The sequence below is a fragment of the Astyanax mexicanus genome, chromosome 21 (assembly GCF_023375975.1).
Source record: "Astyanax mexicanus isolate ESR-SI-001 chromosome 21, AstMex3_surface, whole genome shotgun sequence".
Taxonomy (NCBI): domain Eukaryota; kingdom Metazoa; phylum Chordata; class Actinopteri; order Characiformes; family Acestrorhamphidae; genus Astyanax; species Astyanax mexicanus.
The window spans coordinates 32,366,267-32,386,080 of NC_064428.1; the positions used below are offsets into that span (position 1 = coordinate 32,366,267).

At 37.7% G+C, this 19,814-nt stretch overlaps 1 protein-coding gene across 18 annotated transcripts in view; it reads right to left on the reverse strand.

The window, feature by feature from the left end:
* rims1b (regulating synaptic membrane exocytosis 1b) overlaps nucleotides 1-13,238 on the reverse strand; it is a 120,746-nt gene extending 107,508 nt beyond the window's left edge. For 7 of the 18 annotated variants that reach the window (XM_049469681.1, XM_049469691.1, XM_049469689.1 and 4 more), the window contains exon 1: nucleotides 12,768-13,229. In XM_049469681.1, the coding sequence (XP_049325638.1) occupies nucleotides 12,768-12,937 (170 nt within the window). In that variant the 5' untranslated portion in view covers nucleotides 12,938-13,229. Of the gene's footprint in view, nucleotides 1-12,767 lie in introns of all 18 variants that reach the window. The other 11 variants (XM_049469682.1, XM_049469679.1, XM_049469683.1 and 8 more) reach the window with 4 other exon arrangements.
* Between the last annotated feature and the right edge of the window lie 6,576 nt (nucleotides 13,239-19,814).

The window sequence follows — 19,814 nt, forward strand, 5'->3', positions numbered from 1 at the left end:
AGGGTGTCCCGATTCTTGGTAGTTGAAAGGTAAGAGTGTCCCGATTCTTGGTTGGACAGAGGGGTAGGGTGTTGTGATTCTTGGTAGTTGAAAAGTAAGGGTGTCCTGATTCTTGGTGGGATATAGGGATGGGGTGCTGTGATTCTTGTTGAGATAGAGGGGTAGGGTGATGTGATTCTTGAGTGGATGAAAGCCAGTGTTTCAGGATGGGTTCATGTTCTGAAGGTAACATGTGTTCATGGTACCTTCTGGCTATGTTCTTTTGAGATATTCCAGAGTTGTTTGCTACACTCTGATAGCCTGTTCACATTCTCTGTACTCCGTACATCCTGTCAGAACTAATTCCTCTTTCCACTACTGCCCAACTACTGTTTCTGAGTTAATGAAGACACAATTATCCGAAGTGATGCTGATTTCTTCCCCCAGTTTTGAGGGAGTAGTTTTTGCTGGCCACTGTCCCCTTGGCTTACTCACCAAGGTTTTTACGATTTGTTATTTTTTACCAGACCCAATTAGTATTTTTATATTTTAGGACTCTTTAGGACATTCTGGTCTGAATGGGAGTTTTGCCAGCACTCTGAAAGCGTGTCCAACCTGGCAACAATAGCCACAAATGAAGGCCCTAGTGAGTACAGGTAAGATCAGTTCAGGTCCATTCAGTATGGATCCTTCCAGGAACCCGAACCCACGGTTACATAATGTGTTCTTCTGAAAGTAACCTCTCCTGCTTTCTTCTCTCTGAGAGGAGGAGGAAGAACAGGTGCTGGAGGAAGACCAGAGAAATATTGATCAGCCAGCGGAGCTTCATAATACATCTATTCTTATCCTGGTAAAAGGAGTGTCTATGAACAGGAGGGAAATTATGGGCTCTACAGAGAGAGAGGTGGTCGGGGGAGAACTGAGGAAATGGAGAGATGGAGTGATACGGATAGACAGAGTGGGGAGAAGAGCCACCAGAAAGATAAATGACCTCTGGAGAAGATTAGTGGAGATGGGAGTCTGTAGTCTGCATGTTTGTCGTAAAAAACAAGCTATGTGGGACAAACCGCTAGCTCAGTCTTGTGCTATTGGGTGGCATTTACATCCTGCTAGCGCTGTGGTTAGCGACTAATGCTAAAGCTGCTTCCTCCCAGCCTTAGTGCTGGAGAAACTTCACTAAAATTCACTATTAGACAAAATATTGAAAATCTAGGCTTACTGTAAATAAACAGAAGCACTTTACTCACCCAAATAAACAGTTTTAAGGAGAAAAATCTGTGTAGATTAATATCCAGCACTCTTTCGACTTGTTTTTTAAGAATTACAGTTTTGTCTACTTAGACGCTTCCCCCGGCTTCCCCATTAGAAAAGAAACATGGCGACACCCTTGGTCACTTCGATGTAGGCATTCTTACTATTGTTGCTTAATGCACCTTATATTTAGGTGCTCCCTGTATTTCGATAAATATTTTCTGTTTCACTTTTACTTTCTCATTTTTTACCTCTCCACAGTTATCAGTCCCTCTCTTCTTTTGTATCTCTTGTATAGTGCTGTGGTTAGTGGCTACTGCTAATGCTGCCGCACTCAGCCTTAGTTCTGGAGAGACTTCACTGAAAACTCACCCTTACACAAAATATTGGACATCTAGGTTTACTGTAAATAAACAGAAGCTCTTTACTCACCCAAATAAACGGCTTTTAGGAGAAAAATCTGTGTAGATTAACATCCAGCACTCATTCAACTTTAAAAGAAAATGTGTTTTTAAGGATTACAGTTTTGTTTACTGAGGCTTCTCCCCCAGATTAGAAGACGTTCATTGATAGTGAGCCCTAGAATCTGATGTGCTTTATAGTCCCAACAATGCGGTATTTTCTGTTTCACTCTTGATCTCTCATTCTTTACCTCTGTCTATCTTGTTCTCTATCAGTTTTTCTCTCTATCTCTGTTTTTTTTGTTGACTCTTTCTTTCTGTCTTGTTGTTTTTTTTTTCTTCCTGATTCTCACCCGCTCACTCTTTCTTTCATTCACCCACTACTTATTTCACTCTATTTCTATCTATTTATCTTTTTTCTCTCTTTGTTTCTTACTTTTCTCTCTCTCTCTCTTTCTGTCTTACAACTCTCTGATTTTTGTTCTTTCTCGCTTTTTATTTCTCTCTCCCTGTTCCTCTTTCTTCCTCTCTCTCATACTATGATTCTATCTCTCTCTATCTCTTACACTCTCTCCCCGAACCTCATTCACCCATTCTCTGTAATCTGTCTTTCTTTCTTTCTTTTTTTCTATCTGTCACATTATCTCACTATTGCAATATCTCATTTATCTGCTATAATCATGATAGTCATGAACACACACCCCGTATTCCGCAGTATGAGGTGAGGTGAGACAGCAGCAGTGTGTGTTGTTGTGGTTGCTGTTGCTGTTGATGGCGGAGCGATTTATGTATTTATAGACTAAAGTGCCTTTTGTAATGGACTCTATCCTGCCCTCTCTCTCTCTACCTCTCTTTCTCTCTCTCTCAGGTTGCCTGTTACCTTCCGGTTTAGGTCTGCAGAAGCTTTTTAGCGTTTTAATGCTCAAGTGTGCTCTTCTACACACACACAAACACAAACAAACACACAAACAACAGCTTTTTCATACAGTATCAATACATATATTGTGTATGTTTTCAATCAATGAATACACTCAACCTTAATAATTCTTCTGATATTTTATATTGTGTTTAATAATGTGTATGATTCATCTGTGGCTCATCCCCCTAGATTTGTTTACAGCTAATGTACCACAGTTAGTTCTGACCCTGCAATGTGATTGGCTGAGAGGCGTTCTATGAGTGCCGTTATCAGCCGGTAATGCACTGTAACCGAAGCTCTCCATGTACAGTATTACTCCACCACATTCAGGTAACCTAGCAACGATGCCAACGATGCAGCGCTTACAAACCAAACAGCACAGCTACAAACAGAGCAGCAATGGAGCTATTTTTTATAACTAAACAGATCATATTTTCTCATCCTCTTTAACTTAAAATCTTATAATAAACAGTGATAATGGAACTGTGGTATAATTAAGCAATAATACACTCGAGGTTCATGCTGTAATGTGTAACATTGGCACTGCTGGTGTATTATTGCTTAATTATAACTTATCATATGATGATGGAAAGCTTTGAAAAGTGAGTTCAGATGATTTTGAACTTATGATCTCCTCACACTTGATAAGTAGCAGTTAGACTGTAGGGCACCTCTACATAAGGCTACATTACACCACATAAAAATACAGAGTAAATGTAAACCTAAGAGCAAACCTTTCTGCTACTTTACGGACACAGAAATGTACACAGTTTCACAGCTCTAGAGTGGAGCAACTGTCTAACTGCTTGCTTGTTGATACAGCTCTGGAAAAAAATAAGAGAGCACTTCAGTTTCTGAATCAGTTTCTCTGATTTTGTTATTTATAGGTTTATGTTTGAGTAAAATGAACATTGTTGAACAACATTTCTTCCAAATTCCAAATAAAAATATCATCATTTAGAGCATTTATTTGCAGAAAATGAAAAATTGGTGAAATAACAAAAAAGATGCAGAGCTTTCAGGCCTCAAATAACGCAAAGAAAACAAGTTCATATTCATAAAGTTTTAAGAGTTCAGAAATAATCAATATTTGGTGGAATAACCCTGTTTTTTAATCACAGTTTTCATGCATCTTGGCATGTTCTCCTCCACCAGTCTTACACACTGCTTTTGGATAACTTTATGCTACTCACTCCTGGTGCAAAAATTCAATCAGTTCAGTTTGGTTTGATGGTTTGTGATCATCCATCTTCCTCTTGATTATATTCCAGAGGTTTTCAATTTGGTAAAATCAAAGAAACTCATCGTTTTTAAGTGGTCTCTTAAATTTTTCCAGAGCTGTATAACCTAAACATGGCAACTAAAAGTAGCTAAATGCATTTATTATTTTGTACTGTATATAGTAATATTCAGTTATATGGGTTATATGAATTGATATTTGAACTTAGAGTAGTTGAGTTATGAGATATAAGCAGATATAATCACTTATCACTGATAACTCAAGACTGCCAGGATTGGGAACTAATATTACAGCACTACAGATGATCACATTCCCACCACACACACACACACATACACAGATTAAGACCAAATGTAAAATAAACAGGTTGAAAATAGATCCAGAACCTAAGCAGAAGCCGGAGAAGGAGCTGAATTTTTTAATATTTCAGGACAGGCTTCCAAGTGTGAGCTATTTCCAGCAGCGATCCATAATTTAACACACCGGCGTTTTCTCCCAGAAACCCTGAAACCTTCCCCTCAGTTCAAAAGCGAAGAAAATCATGAACAAGAAACGATGATATCTCACATTTCTCACATTTTTTACTTTCCAAAAACTAAATTCAGCTCTGAAACAAAACTAAGAGACCACTTAAAATGATGAGTTTCTTTGATTTTACCAAATTGAAAACCTCTGGAATATAATCAAGAGTAAGATGGATGATCACAAACCATCAAACCAAACTGAACTGCTTGAATTTTTGCACCAGGAGTGAGTAGCATAAAGTTATCCAAAAGCAGTGTGTAAGATTGGTGGAGGAGAACATGGCAAGATTAATATTAGCTAGCTAACTAAGCAAATGTTTTCCACAAGACTGGCTTCTTTTACTTTCTCTGTGTAACTATCACTCACATATGACTTGGGTAGCACTACTGAGGTACATTTAAGACTAAAGTTGAATAAGTGCTGCTTAAGTAAATGTATGATTAGAATTGCACTGCTATTATATGACTATAATAGCACTGCTGAGGTAAATATATGAATGTAATAGCACTGCTGAGGTAAATATATGAATGTAATAGCACTGCAGAGGTAAATATATGACTATAATATCACTGCTGAGGAAAAAATAAATAAAATATCATTTCCGAGGTAAACATAATAATATAACAGCACTGCTAAGGTACTGCAAATATATGACTGTAATTGCACTGCTGAGGTAAATATATGACTATAATAGCACTGCTGAGGTTAATATATGAACACAGTAGCACTGCTGAGGTAAGTATATTGTGCTTTGTTAGTATTTCTTTGTGCTGGGATTTAAAAAATGGTAAGTTTTAATAATTTAATAATAAATTTTAATAGTTTTTTTTATTGCATTTTTTTTTCAATGGTTAAAAGGTATCACAATAGGTGAAAACCTGGGCAATACCATGTATCAGTATATTGTATTTAGCCAAATTTTGCCAAATGCAAAATTTTGCTTTGTTTTTAAACATTTTGATGCACTTTTAATAATAATTTAATGTTTTTACACTTAAAAGCCGAATATTTCTTTCATAATGTGAATAAATCTTTCTCAGTTTGAGGTAAAAATCCCCAAAAATCCAAATATTAACTGCTAAAGCTAATGCTTATGGCTAAAACTGAGTAAAAACAGAGACCTACAGAGAAGCAAAGGCTATAAATAGTAAATTATTCCTTGAAAGAACAAGGGTTACAATTAGTGACCAACATGTAATGCAGGTCACACACACACACACACACACACACGCACAGGCCAGCTGTACTAACTGGAGTCAGAGAAAAGCCAAAAGGGCTCTCAGCCAGTCCCCAGCCTCCCGTTTCCATGGTGTCACTGGTTACTAGAGGCAACAGGGAACATGTCAACATTGGAGACGTCCTACTTGTCAGTCATTCAGGGCTAATGAAGCGCTGGCTGTGTCCCGCGACGTCTTCACACTGCTGTGTGTTTATATGTTTGGGTTTCCTTTACTACACCGATCAGCCATAACATTAGGAACACCTGCTTAACACATATGGAGAACGCCATGCTTGTGCTGCCACAGCATTTCTAATATTGGGTGTGGTTACACCCCAACATGCACCCACGCTAGTGGGCACCGTGATAGCGGCTAAGCTAACTCATCTTTTGTGGTTCACCTCAAGTTTTAAAAGCAGCCCTCGCGCCGCCATTGCCCCGGGCACAAATATGTCAAAACTTATAACAAAAGAACCAAGAAGATCTGCCAACACTCTGTAACATGACGTCAGAGCCATTGTCCAGAAAACAAAACACATTTCTATTGATGGAGTTCGCTTTCAAAGAACCCCTGTCCACAAAAAAAAAAGCAACGACTGAACAGTAAGGAGCTAGCATGCTGCTTTCCCTGGTGAAAAAAAAAGAAAAAAAAAAATATATATATATATATATATATATATATATATATATATATATATATATATATATATATATGTGTATATATATGTATATATATACACATATATATACATATATATATATATATATATATATATATATATATATATACATATGATAATAATTATATTAAGAAATGTCTAAGTATGCTGTAAATATACTAACAGATTTATGTACCTACTTAAAATATATTAAAAGTACAATAATTTTACACTTTCATTAAATGTTTTAAAGTAAACTTTGATCATACTTTAAAATAAAAAGTACAATATAGTATTTTAAATAAATAGACTGCTATAAAGTACACTTTTAGTTTAATGTAATTCAATATACTTCTAAAATACTTATTTCCAAATATACTTATGTAAATAAAGCAATAAAAAACACACACACACACACACACATATATATATATATATATTTATTTATTTTTTTTACTATATATATATATATATATATATATATATATATATATATATATATATATATATATATATATATAATAAAGTTCATGTGTAACACGCTAGAAATTGTAGTACAGTATATTAAAATATATTTTTATACCCAACGAAGTATACTAGAAGTACGCTACTTACAAAAGACAGGAACAAGAAGCATAGTTGTACTCTATAGTAAATATATGTAACATATTAGTACATTTATAATATACCCGGTGTATAATAGTGATACAGGTGTAATACTTATTAAATGTATTATAATTTTTACTGTAAGCATATTTAAAATATGGGCTTAAATACATGAAGTAGTTTAAATGTTTAAATGTTAGTTAAGTATATTTAAAATAGTTCCATTTTAGCACAGTTAAGTACACTTAGCAAAATTTAAGTAAGATTTTTGTACGATTTTTATACAATTAAAGTACAATAAGTACAAAAAATACTCAAGTATCCTCAAGTACAGTCACAAAAACCATCTAAAACGTTATAATGATGAAACTGGCACTCATCAGGACCGCCCCAGAAAAGGAAGAGCAAGAGTTCTCTCTGTTGTACAGGATAAGTTCTTATAGAGTTACTAGCCTTAGAAACAGCTTCCCAGATAAGAAGAGCATCTAAATGCTTCTTCACAGAGTATTTTGGTTTGTTTAACACTTTTAAGTTACTACATGATTCCTTATGTGTTCCTTCATAGTCTGGATCACTTTACTATTCATTTACAATGTACTTAGTAGGTTCATCTGTATAGACAGTGTTAGGAGTGTGTGTATATGTGTGTGTGTTTTATTGATATTGCTTGAACAGGTGCTGCTTCTCCCACACATTTTTTTATCTCTTTCTCCTCAGTAGCGATTAGCCGTTAGCCGTTAGCTTCAGCTCAAGGCTGCAGCCACATACACACACATACGCTCACCACAAGCAATATTGTTGCGCCATATTGGTTCAGCTGGTCTGTTCTCAGTCATAACGAGCACACACTACACTCCCAGCATAAACTAACTCACCCTGTTTCACACAGTCCCCCATCCTACCTCAAATACTGTGTGAACATGCTGGCTAATGGCTAATACAGCTAACAGGTAGGCTAACACAAGCTAATAGACAGCAGTTAACACTGTAAAAATTGGATTACACACTTGTTCCATATCAAATTACAGACACACATAGGCTATAGTGACGTACACCCATCAAGCATTACATTATGACCATTATGATGTTTCTACACCTGTTTGTGTAGGAATAATTGTAGTCTGTAGTTCTGTATCTTTTTCTCTGCATAGTATTTTATTAAGCTCATTTCACCATGTTCTTCAATAGACAGGACCCCACAAGAAAGACCACCACAGAGCACTGGTGGTGGGTGGTGGGTCATTCATTGTTAGCACTGCAGTGATTAGCACTGATTAGCATGGTGATGGTGGATGGTGGTTAGTATTAGGGTGTGTTGGGCTGGTACAGTGCGTGGATAGGAAACTGCAGCAGTGCTGCTGGAGTTTTTAAACACTTCCTGTAATGTCACTGCTGGACTGAGGTCCCGTCCACACGAATCCCAGACTTCCCAAGTCTCCTGGAAGTCTACCCCATATTAATAACGGCTCCCTGATGCCCAAACACAGACTTTTTTCCCCAATCACGTAAAGGAAATAAAGGGAGAGGGAGAGAAAGGCGCTTGCCTCGTGTGCATATTCATGAAGTGCATGCAAAACAGAGAGGGTTCTGATTGGCCTGTTCTCTGCAAAGAGTCTGTGAGTCAGCCAATCATTTTTTAGTGTGGGAGGCAGTGTGTTTTTTTTTTTTTTTGCAGTCAGTAAGAGAAGGAGCATCATAGCTCCCATCAAAACTCATTTCACCTGTATATAATATAATATAACATAATAGCCAAAATGTAAAGTTCTATTATCCTTTTATATACCTCCCTAAAATAATTTTTTGGCAACTTGCAATGTCTGGAATCCAGATATTTTTTAAAAACGTAGGTTTTTGTCTTCGTTTTTGCCTTTTTTTTCCATCCACACAAAAACTGTGTTTTTTTTTTCACTGAAAACAGAGCTTTTTGAAAAAGCATTCCAAAATGGAGATTTTTGAAAACTTTGCTATCAGTGGAGCCGTGTGGACAGGGAAAATGTCACGCGGCACAGCGAGTGCATGTGCATGTCTGCTTTTTGTTTAGATTAGCTTTGCCTGTTCAGAATGAGCCTAAAACCTGGACAGCCCCAAAAAACTCCATTTTTAAAAATATCTTGATTCATGTGGACGGGGACAGAGAATATTCCACCAAGAGCTTCCTGTAAGCTGCATCCTGTGGGAAGAGCATCTGTCTTTAACTTTACTTTATATACAAGGTAAAGCAGCTATTGTAAGTAGGAGTGTGTAATAGTAGAGTAAAGGACACTGAGGGATTAAACAGTGTCTAAAGAGTGTTTAAAAACTCAAGCATGGGCTCTGAGTGGTGCTGCCACTATGATCAGAAGATTACCAGTTCGAATCCTGTTCATGTAGCTTGCCATCGGCTACCAGAGCCCAGAGGGAGCACAATTGGCCTTGCTCTCTCTGGGTGGGTAGATGGCGCTCTTTCTCCCCATCACTTCTAGGGTGATGTCGATCAGCACAAGGCTGCGTCTGTGAGCTGATGTATCGGAACCGAGTCGCTGCGCTTTCCTCCGAGTGCGCTGTGATGCTACTCGGCAGTTAGAAATTACATGTATCGGAGGAGGCATGTTCTAGTCTTCACCCTCCTTGTGTTGAGGCATCACTAGGAGGATTCAGAATTCATAATGAGTGGGTTGGGTAATTGGCCATGTGGGGATAAAAAATGGGATAAAAATAATAATAATAATAAAGTATGCAAAGAAAAAGATACAAGTCTGCAATTATATAGTAGAATAAAATAGTATAATACAAACCATTCTATATGATCAATAAAGCTAAATAAATTGATAATGGGTGTAGAAACAAACAACGAAGTGGTCATAATCTTTTGATGCTTGATTGCTGTGTACTTTAAATAGCAGCCCCTCGCCTCAGCCCTTCCCAGCACTTCCCAAAAACTAGAGCTGTGAGTCGTGATCCAGAATGGGCTATGACTCAATCGTCTGGACAATGCTCCACATTTCCTCGCAAAATCCTCGTCACACACGGAACCGGGGAAAAAATATTGCATAACCTCGCCTTGGCTGTGCTATCGCGTCATTTCCGCCTGACTGTGGCGAGTGCTGCCGAGGTGAGGACGCAACGAAACGTCACAGGCATAAACGAGCGTCTCATTTTAGCAGGAAGGCATATATAAAGCTACAGTATCAACCCAATAGACTAAAATAGACTACAACAGAATATTATACACCAGCTGTCCACCAGATCTATCAACCACACCCCAAAAGAAAGCACCAAATTGGGGGGGGGAAAGGCCTATTTGCTGGAAGAGCTGTAGAACCATGGAGATGTGGGCATATGTGTGGGGGTGGGTGGGCAAAGGGATGGATGACACGCTGGAAGAGTGTGTATGAGTATGATTCATCCTCAGACTCTCGTAGGCTATGGCACACCCCGATTCTCCATACTCCACAAACTTACATGACCCCCTTCTACTTACTACCAGTAGCTCTACTGCTGCTAACATCTAACCAACGTTCAAAACACACACCAAGCTAGCTAGATTTTGGATTCCTGGTTTAATGTGCTTATCCAGACACTCCAAAACTTTGATATTGTTCTATATTTCTTATCTTTTAGTATGTGGCAGTCTTCAATGGAGTCTACAAGGCTGGAAATGTGAGCTAGAACATGGGCTAGAACCAAGGTTAAGAAACTAGAACCAAGCAAAATGTGTGGCTTGAGTTTTGAATGGGTTCTTTCAATGTTTAAACACATACTAAGCTAGCTAGGCATTTGGTTTCAAATGCTTAGTCAGGCTTACTCCAGAACCGTGATGTTGTCTTTAACAGAGCCTACAAGGCTAAGAAGATTGGCTGTTACAAGCTAGAACAGTTCTAAAAACAGGGAAAGAACCCGAGCTAGAACTCGGGCTTTGTATATCGAGCTTAGAGTGGGTTCTGTCAATGTTTGAACTCTAGAACCGTGTGTGAACTCCTAGTATGCGTCATTCTTTAGACGGGTAATTTGAGCTGATACAAGCTAGAACATGGCTACAAACAGGGTTAGAACCCAGCCTACAACCCTAGAACCCAGCAAGACGTGTGACTTGAGTTTTGACTGGGTTCTTTCAACGTTTAAACCCACACTAAGCTAGCAAGACTTTTGGTTTGAAGAGCTTACTCAGGCTTACTCCTAAACCATAATGTTGTCTTCAATAGAGCCTACAATGCTAGGAAGATTAGCTGTTACAAGCTAGATCAGTGCTAAAGACAGGGGAAGAACCTGAGCTAGGGTGGGTTCTGGCAACATTCAGAAACACACTAAGCTAGCTCTGACACTCTAGAACTATAAAATTGTTCCATATTTTGTAAATGTTAGCATGTGTCATTCTTCATTGGAGTCTACAAGGCTGAAAATGTGAGATGTTACAAGCTAGAACCTGGGCTAGAACCGAGGCTAGGAATCTAGAACCAAGCAACATGTGTGGCTTGAGTTTTGAATGGGTTCTATCAACATTCAAACTCACACTAAGCTAGCTAGACTTTTGGATTGAAGTGCTTACTCAGGTTTACTTTAGAACCATGATGTTGTCAGATTTGAGAAACTTTAGGATGGTAATGTAAATGTATCTATTCATATGTGGTTCTAGATTGGATCTGGAAATCCAGCCATGCTTTCCAAACATTAATAAGCAAAGAACATAAAACAACATCATGGTTCTAGAATGTCAGACATCCTAAACATCCTAAACCAGGAATATAGCTGTGTTCTTGAATGTTGCCAGAACCCACATTAAGCTCAAGATACACAGCCTGAGTTCTAGCTTGGGTTTTTAGAACTGTTCTAGCTTTTAACAGCCAATTGTCCTAGTCTTGTATGCTCTACTGAATACAACATCATGGTTCTAAAGTAAGCCTGAGTAAGCACTTCAAACAAAAAATCTTGCTAGCTTAGTGTGTGTTTGAACGTTGATAGAACTCAAGCGACACATCTTATTGGGTTCTAGGGTTGTAGCCTGCTTTAGCTTGTAACAGCCAATCTTCCTAGTCTTCTAGGCTCTATTGAAGACAACATCATGGTGTTTGACCTTTAAGAGAATCCAGTCTAATCTTAAGATACACAGCCTACACAGTTCTAGCTCAGGTTCTTCCCCTGTTTTAGCACTGTTTTAGCTTGTAACAGCCAATCTTTCTAGCCTTGTAGGCTTAATTGTAGACAAAATCATGGTTCTGGAGTAAGCCTAAGTAAGCACTTTAAAACAAAGGTCTTGCTAGCTTCTTGTGTGTTGATTGAATGTTGACTAGAACCTTGCTTAGAACCCTGGAAGCAGGCTAAACCTGGAGCTTGAATATAGACTTGGTTCTATCAACCGTTACACACAATTATACAGCTTTTGACAGAAGCTGGGCTAGGTGTGGATGTAGCACGAGTCCAGAGACCGGGTTCTATCACCACTTGGGCACGATTTGACTTGATTCGGATGCGTTGAGACGCTTCGTGCACGGAGACACGATTGTAGTAATCGCAATAATTATAAAAAGACGCTCGCTCGCGGCTCGTGGCCGGCTTTGATCTATCTATCTATCTGCCTTCACGCCGACGTTCTGTCCATGCTATATTATATGTATCTAGTTCTTATAACGATACACGGCGAGACGAGACGTCCGTCACGATGGCACGATATAACGATCGTACCTCATTTGAACGCTATAGGCTTGGTCTTTGAATGCTTGATACACTAGACGCCCTGGCTACTTGGCTTCTTATGAATGAATGGGCGTATGTGTGTGTGTGTGTGTGTGTGTGTGTGTGTGTGTGTGTGTCTGTGTGTGTCTGTGTGTGTCTGTGTGTGTTGGACTGAATCTCCACTGGATCTCCAGTCCAGTCCAACCACCACCACCAACCACCTCCAGTCCAACCACCACCACCACCACCAACCCCACCACCACCAGCATCACCAATGGGAAATGGGACATCTGTAGCATCCAACCCAGCCCTTACTCACTTCAGCATGGCTTGCTCCTTCTCCTCCTCCTCCTTCTGGCGAGCCATCACGGCCAGGATGATCCGGCGCTCCTCCTCGGTCAGGTGGCTCAAGTCCGGCATGTCTGGCATGGTCGCCGCCGGCGCCGTGGGTGGGCGAGGGCCGCCTTGGGGCCCTACCGAAGCGGACATCCTTCAGCCGGCCCCCCGCCCGCCCAGCCCCGTCTCCGCTCCCGGAGCGTCGGTAGCGTCTTACTGGCCGGCAGTAGGCTAGTATCCCCGGCTGTTTGCCCAGTAGAAACCCCACCGTTGCGCGCTGGGCTTGGGCTTCTTGGGGTGGGAGACCACACCTCAGGGCATGTTGGTCGTCTCTTGGTTGGTTGGTTGGTTGGTTGAGCGTTGTTCTCTCTTTCTCTCTGAGTCGCTCTCTCTCTCTCGCTCTCTCTCTCAGTCCCCCACAGTATCTTTCTCCCTCCCAGTCTCTCTCTCTCTCTTAGCCTCTCCCCCCACCCACCCCCAACCCCCCGCCTTCCCCGCCACTCCCATCCACCACCACCACCTCTTCCACCACCACCTCCTCCGGTTACGGGAAGCCCATCATCATGTCTATACGCCGGGAGGAGACGTCAAACGCTAGACGCCAGCGGTAGCATCAGCATCAACAGGGACCCCAGCATCAGGACCAGCATCATCATCTGGAGGTCTCCCACCTCCACCCAAGAAGCTGAAGCCCACCCCCCTATGTTTTTTTTTTTTTTTTTTTTTGTAGCTTGCTTGCTATGGTCTCTCTCTCTCTCTCTCTCTCTCTCTTTCTCTCTCTGTGTCTGAGATGGAATGATGGTCGAGCCTCATAAAAAACCTACTGCGAGACACCCTCTCTCTCTCTCTCTCCCCCCACCCGCTTTCATTTTTTTCCCATGCACCGCTCGCCGGGGCGCACCTTCTTACGCGCGCGTTCACGAGCCGCGGACGCCTTCGTTTAGAAGCGCGCTCCCGAGCGCGGGTCTATTTTTGGCGTCTGCCGCTCCTTATAAACGGGCCTCGCGCTCTCCACTCCAACTTAAAGGGATATTTTAAACCAAATCAATACCGCGCTATTTTTGGCCCATTCAGACGGGATTCTGCAGCCCCTCATCTCCTGCACTGCATCCGCGCAGATGATGTTTTTCAGTTCTGTGTAGGTCAGTCTAATGTTTAATGGTTCAATCTTCTGACTATATTTTTTAAATATTTTTTTAGTAAAGGAAAGAAGAATTCTAATTTCCCCATTTTTCTAATTTTGCATTTCTGACCCAGAATTTCTGAATCAAAATTTCTGTGGGGAAAAAAATTCTTATTTTTCAATGTTTGCATTTTGTAACAGTCAGTCTAACATTTACCATTGCAGTTTTCTGACCATTTGAACCTAAATGCCGAAATAGAAATGTAAGTTGAAAAATTAATACTATTTTTTTTTCCATTTAGTTTAGTATAGCAGAACTATACATTTCATATTATTATCTAGGCTATGGCAAGAACTACTAAACTCTAAAAATGACTTTAAGAAATTAAGGTGAGTCAATTTGAAAAATGTAAAGAACTTATCAAGTGCAGTTGCGAAGACTAAAAAATATATATGATGAAACTGGCTCTCATCAGGACCACCCCAGGAAAAAGAGAAGTTCCCTCTGTTGTACAGGATAAGTTCATCAGAGTTACCAAACTCAGAAACAGCTCCCTAAATTAGAGCATCTAAATCTTCACAACAAAACAAAATTAGGTATAGGATTATAATCATTAGAAAATTGTGTAAAGATTGTGAGGGAGAGAAATTAAAACATGGAAAACTGGAAAAACAAATGAAATTCTTTTTTTAACTATTCAAATGGAAAAAACATAATTGTAAATGCAATGTAATGCATTTTTCCTGAAATTCGGATTGTGAAGGGAAGTCCTAAGGGAAGGGAAGACTAATTTCTTTTTTTTTTTTCTTAAAATGAAAAAAACTTCCTTCCATGAAGAACAAATTGAACAGTCAGATATTTGATTCATTATTATTTTTTTCCTACAATTCTGATAATTTTCCACCAATTGCATATTAGGAGCTCATTAATTCAAGCTGCATCATGGACCACTTAAATTCTTTTTTTAAATATTTTTGTATTATTGCTTTTTAACTTATATATTACTATTATATTTTTATGCTTTTATTTATAGTTCATTTATGTATTTGTATTTTTTTATTCTATTATGTAAAAGTTAGTTTTAGCTTAATTTTAACTAATTTGTGTTGTATTAATCTTATCTTCTTTTGATTTTAATTTCCTATCAATTAAACTAAGTTTTATTATAATAATTATTATTATTTTAATTCTATTTTAAATTTTAATCTATTGTATCTTTTATTTACTGTTATTCTAAAATGATTCAAATTCAATGTACTTCCGAGTCAAAATAAAGGTTGATTGATTGACTGATAAATTCTGTTGGTCTGTTTATTTACAGTGGTCAGCTGATACTCAAAACATGTGATAAAGGATGTGCTAAAGGATGAACTGTTCTACTAGGTTTCAAACAAGCTGACTTAGCATATCCTAATTTATTTCAATTAAATTCAAAAGAATTTTTTCATTGCATTACTGCTGCGGGGCTCCTCCTTTTGAACAGCCAGCCAATCACAGTTGTTCTGCTCTTAAATAAGCTGTGCATGCCATCTACTGACCATAACCTCAAACTGCAGTCTGAAACTGAAATTATACTTCATATTCATACACTTCATACTTCATATATTATATAATCCGATGGGAAAACTGAAGACAAATCTTAAATATATGGATCTAAACAGAGAGCTAGTCTTTAAAAGTCCTGCATTTTTATAATTAAGCATTTCTGATGTCAACAGGTGATTGTAATCATGAAAGTCTGAGTCTTTGAGAAGCAAAGACGGACAGAGGGTAACCAGTTTGTAACAAATGCATGAGAAATTTATTGAAATGTGTAAAACAATGCTCTGTGTGTTCCCTCTGAAGTACAAATCGTTTTCTAACAGCAATAAGGACAGATGTGTGCCATTTAACCAGCCAAAAGGTACATTCAGTATTCTGTACCACTGTACTAATAAACAATATATATTTTAATTGCACATTTTTTCTTTGAAAGCCAGACAGTTTTGGATCATCAAGTTCTTGACACATATTTAGTTGATGATTTTTTTTATAGTCTTATAATCTTTACTGGCACAAAAAACAGGACAAGGTACAATATAAGGTACAGCCCCAGCGACAAGTTTTATACCCTTTTCAGTAGAAATCTGTATTTATTTTTCTTAGTGTGTACTGTCCCGTACTTCCTTTTTCTTATATGCAGTTGTAGTTATAAAGCAACACAGCCAGTTTGAAAGGTTAATGAACAGCCACTGAACTTCATTCAACTGTGCAAATGCCAGCGACACAGGTGTTTCTTTTCCCACAGTGTCAAATGAGTCACCAGTTTACCTGCCTTGGTCTTAAAATGTGGGCGAAACACCCCAAAGCCCTGGTCTGATCTAGTCTGGTCTTTCTAAAAGCTTTTGGGGGCTATTTTCCATATTTACTTCTCAATTCAGTAATTTTAACCTTCTTCCTCAAGCCAGGATCACATAATCCAACCATTACTTGCCGGGTAAAGTCCAGCAAAGTGTGGCCTTGCTCAGAGAGCCTTAAACTGCCACTGATTTAACATCAGTGGATATTTCAACACGCTTGGAGGAGAACACTAATCGCTCAAATATCCTACATTGGCTATTGGCAACAGAAGCCTAAACCCTATTTTAACCTGCATCAGGATAATATCTGGATAAATCAATCCACATAAAACCATATGAAATGCAAGTGTGAACACAACCAAAATGAATCTGAATTAAATACAATTTGATACGATAACTCAAACCACTTCAACAGGCCGTCTGAGACTCACTTAAACCCCATGACATATAGAAATAAACACTGTGGTTAATAACACATTTTTTTATTTTAAAAGGGCATTTTCTGTTCTGAAGAATGTAAAATATATATATATATTTTTTTAAATTAATTTAGCTTTTTTATATATATTAAAACATTTAACAAGAACTGCCTGTCCATCCTGTCATAACCCCACCTCTTTAAGGAAGTAACCCTTGACATCAGTGACATCACAACCTTTCCTTCCTGCACATGAGAACAATAATTATTACTATTAAATTTACTTAATATTTCCTTTCTCATATTTTTTTTTCATACTAAGTTTAAAGAGGTAAAGTTGTGCACCCTGTCATGGTAATTAAAATAATTTAAATAGTTTGCTACTGTAATTCAACCACTTTTTCATCAAATTCCAATTTTTCATCAAACTGCCCACAATGTCATTGTGCACCCTGTTATGGATGACAGGGTAGAATATTTTAGATTTTTTTAAAGTGGAATTTGATACAATGTGGCTGACCTAAAGTTGCAATTGTCCATCATTATCATTGACCATTATTATCATTGTCCATCATTAACACTGTCCGTACTGCAAACTAAAATATGAGGAATATATAATAATATATAATATAATTGGAATATAGTATAATAGTATAACAGTATAATCATAATGTGGCAAAATAAATAATATAGCATAAAATAATATAATGCAGCAAAAAATATTGCAGAATATTTAGTGCATGCATATAAACTGCAAACTAAAACAATTATACAATAAATACACCTAAAGCTTCACAGTAAATAATAGACAACTTTTAAGACAGAACAGCCCTATTATCACGATATGGATTTTTAATATCACGATATTTCTGTGTCACGATATATTGTATACGATATAATATTGCCCACCCCTATTGTCTATCATTATCATTGTTTCTCATTATTGTTGTCCACCCTGTTGTGCAGTTTTAATGAAAATTTGAATTTGATGAAATACAGTTGCAGTTTTTCATCATTATCATTTTCCATCATTATCATTTTCCATCATTATCATTGTCCACCAGGTCATTGTCGTTCATCTCGCCGTACCAGGGTGGACAATTTAAACGCAAACGGGAATTTGATGAAAACAAAATGTGGATGAATCAGAGTTGCAAACTATTTGAACTGCTTATGATTACCTTTTTCTCTTTCAGATATTTTGATATTCTGAAATTATTTTATTAACCATGATATTTTACTGCGACAGGGTGGACAGTTTAAGCTTTACTTACCTCCTTAAGAAAAGTATGTAGACGGTATGAATATATTAGAAATATGAAGTTGCATGCATGACAGGAGGTTAAACGAAAATATTTAGTGATTAAGCTGAAAAAAATATGACAATTTTACAGAAATTTGGGATTTGATGAAGATGTGGCTGACCTACAGTTGCAATTGTCCATCATTTCATTGTCCACCAGGTCACTGTCATGCAGCTTGCTGTGACAGGGTGGAAAAGTGTAACAGAAATAATAATTGGATGAAAACATGGGTGAATTAGAGTTGCAAACTATTTGAACTGCTTATGATGACCTTTTTCTCTTTCAGATACACATTTTGATATTCTGAAATTATTTTAATAACCATGATATTTTATTGCGACAGGGTGGACAGCTTAAGCTTTACATACCTCTTTAAGATAAGTATGTAGTTTAAATATATATATAAATATGAAGTGGTTAAGCTGGAAATATGTATATTTAGTCTTAGAAAAAAATTTAAATGCATGTAAATAAAAAAGTATTTTTGCATTGTGATTCTGATAATGACTCATTCAATGAAAAAAAAAAAAAAGAATTCATTAAAAAAAATGAAAGATGAAGGGATAATGAAGGTCAGTGCAGGCTCGCGCATGCCCATGAGCACGTGCCCGAAGTCTGTCCCGTTGATGTGCGCGAGCAGCTCGCCCATTGGCGGAGGAGCAGCGCGAGGCTCACAAATACTAAAGGACACGCGAGGGGAAAGTCAAACGCGCGAGGTGTCTGATGAGGCGGCGCGAGGCGTTACGGGGTTTATTAGATAGATGAGCTCGCGACCGACGGAGCAGGTGAGTGCTTTGTTGTTAACACCTATATATATATATATATATATATATATATATATATATATATATATATATATATATATATATATATATATATATATATATATATATATGTGTGCATCAAAGGAATTCTTTTGATCTTGGATGATGTGTAACTACATCAGTAACGCCATAATAATGATAATAATGCAATATGCGAAAATTACTATTTTATTATTATTATTTTATTACGGGTTTTCTGCACAAATTCAGGCTTTAATAGAAAATGACCTTATGGGGGTGTTTTAGTTTTACTCAAAACTAAAGAAAAAAAAACAATACTCTGATCATTCCTAGATTACTAATGCATCATCTTTGTTGACTGACGTCATCATTAAATCATAGATATTGATTGCATTTGTTTTGACGCATCATTAAGCAGAAAAAAGCACGAATGGAGCTGCTTTAACCGCTTTGTTGCTTGTTAAAGAGATGTTTTTAACGTATCAAGGGCAAGTGAGAGACGTCTCGTGAATGGAGGAGGGAGAGTCTGCAACGCCCCTTAGTGGTGACGTCAGGGCATGCGTTGGAAAGCATGCTTCATCCCTAAAAATAAATAAATAAATAAATAAAATAAAAGTGCAATTGATGGAAGCAGCATCATTATCCAAAAGTACTAAACTCAAGCTTTTTACTCTTTAAGTAAAATAGTAAAAGTACTGGTTTCAAAACTACTTAAAGTATAAAAGTAAAAGTAATGTAAAAGAAAGGGGAAAAAAACTGTGCCATAAGGACAGAATCTTAGTCCCCTATAGTGCACTACCCATATAATAACACCTCTGATAATAAAGTGTGACTTATAAAGGGCAGTGAAATGTGAATCATTAAGAAATTTTGGAAAAAGTTTTCAAAAGGGAATTGAAGTATAAAATGTTTAAATACCATGAATAAATCAAAAGGCTTATCAGCTCATTCACACTAATCGTGCACTACAGGCTACTGTGGTGCAGCCTAAGCTTACGTGCTTAACAGCATTTTTTTTCTTAAAATATTATTTTACACTTTTACTTGAGTAAAAAGCTTA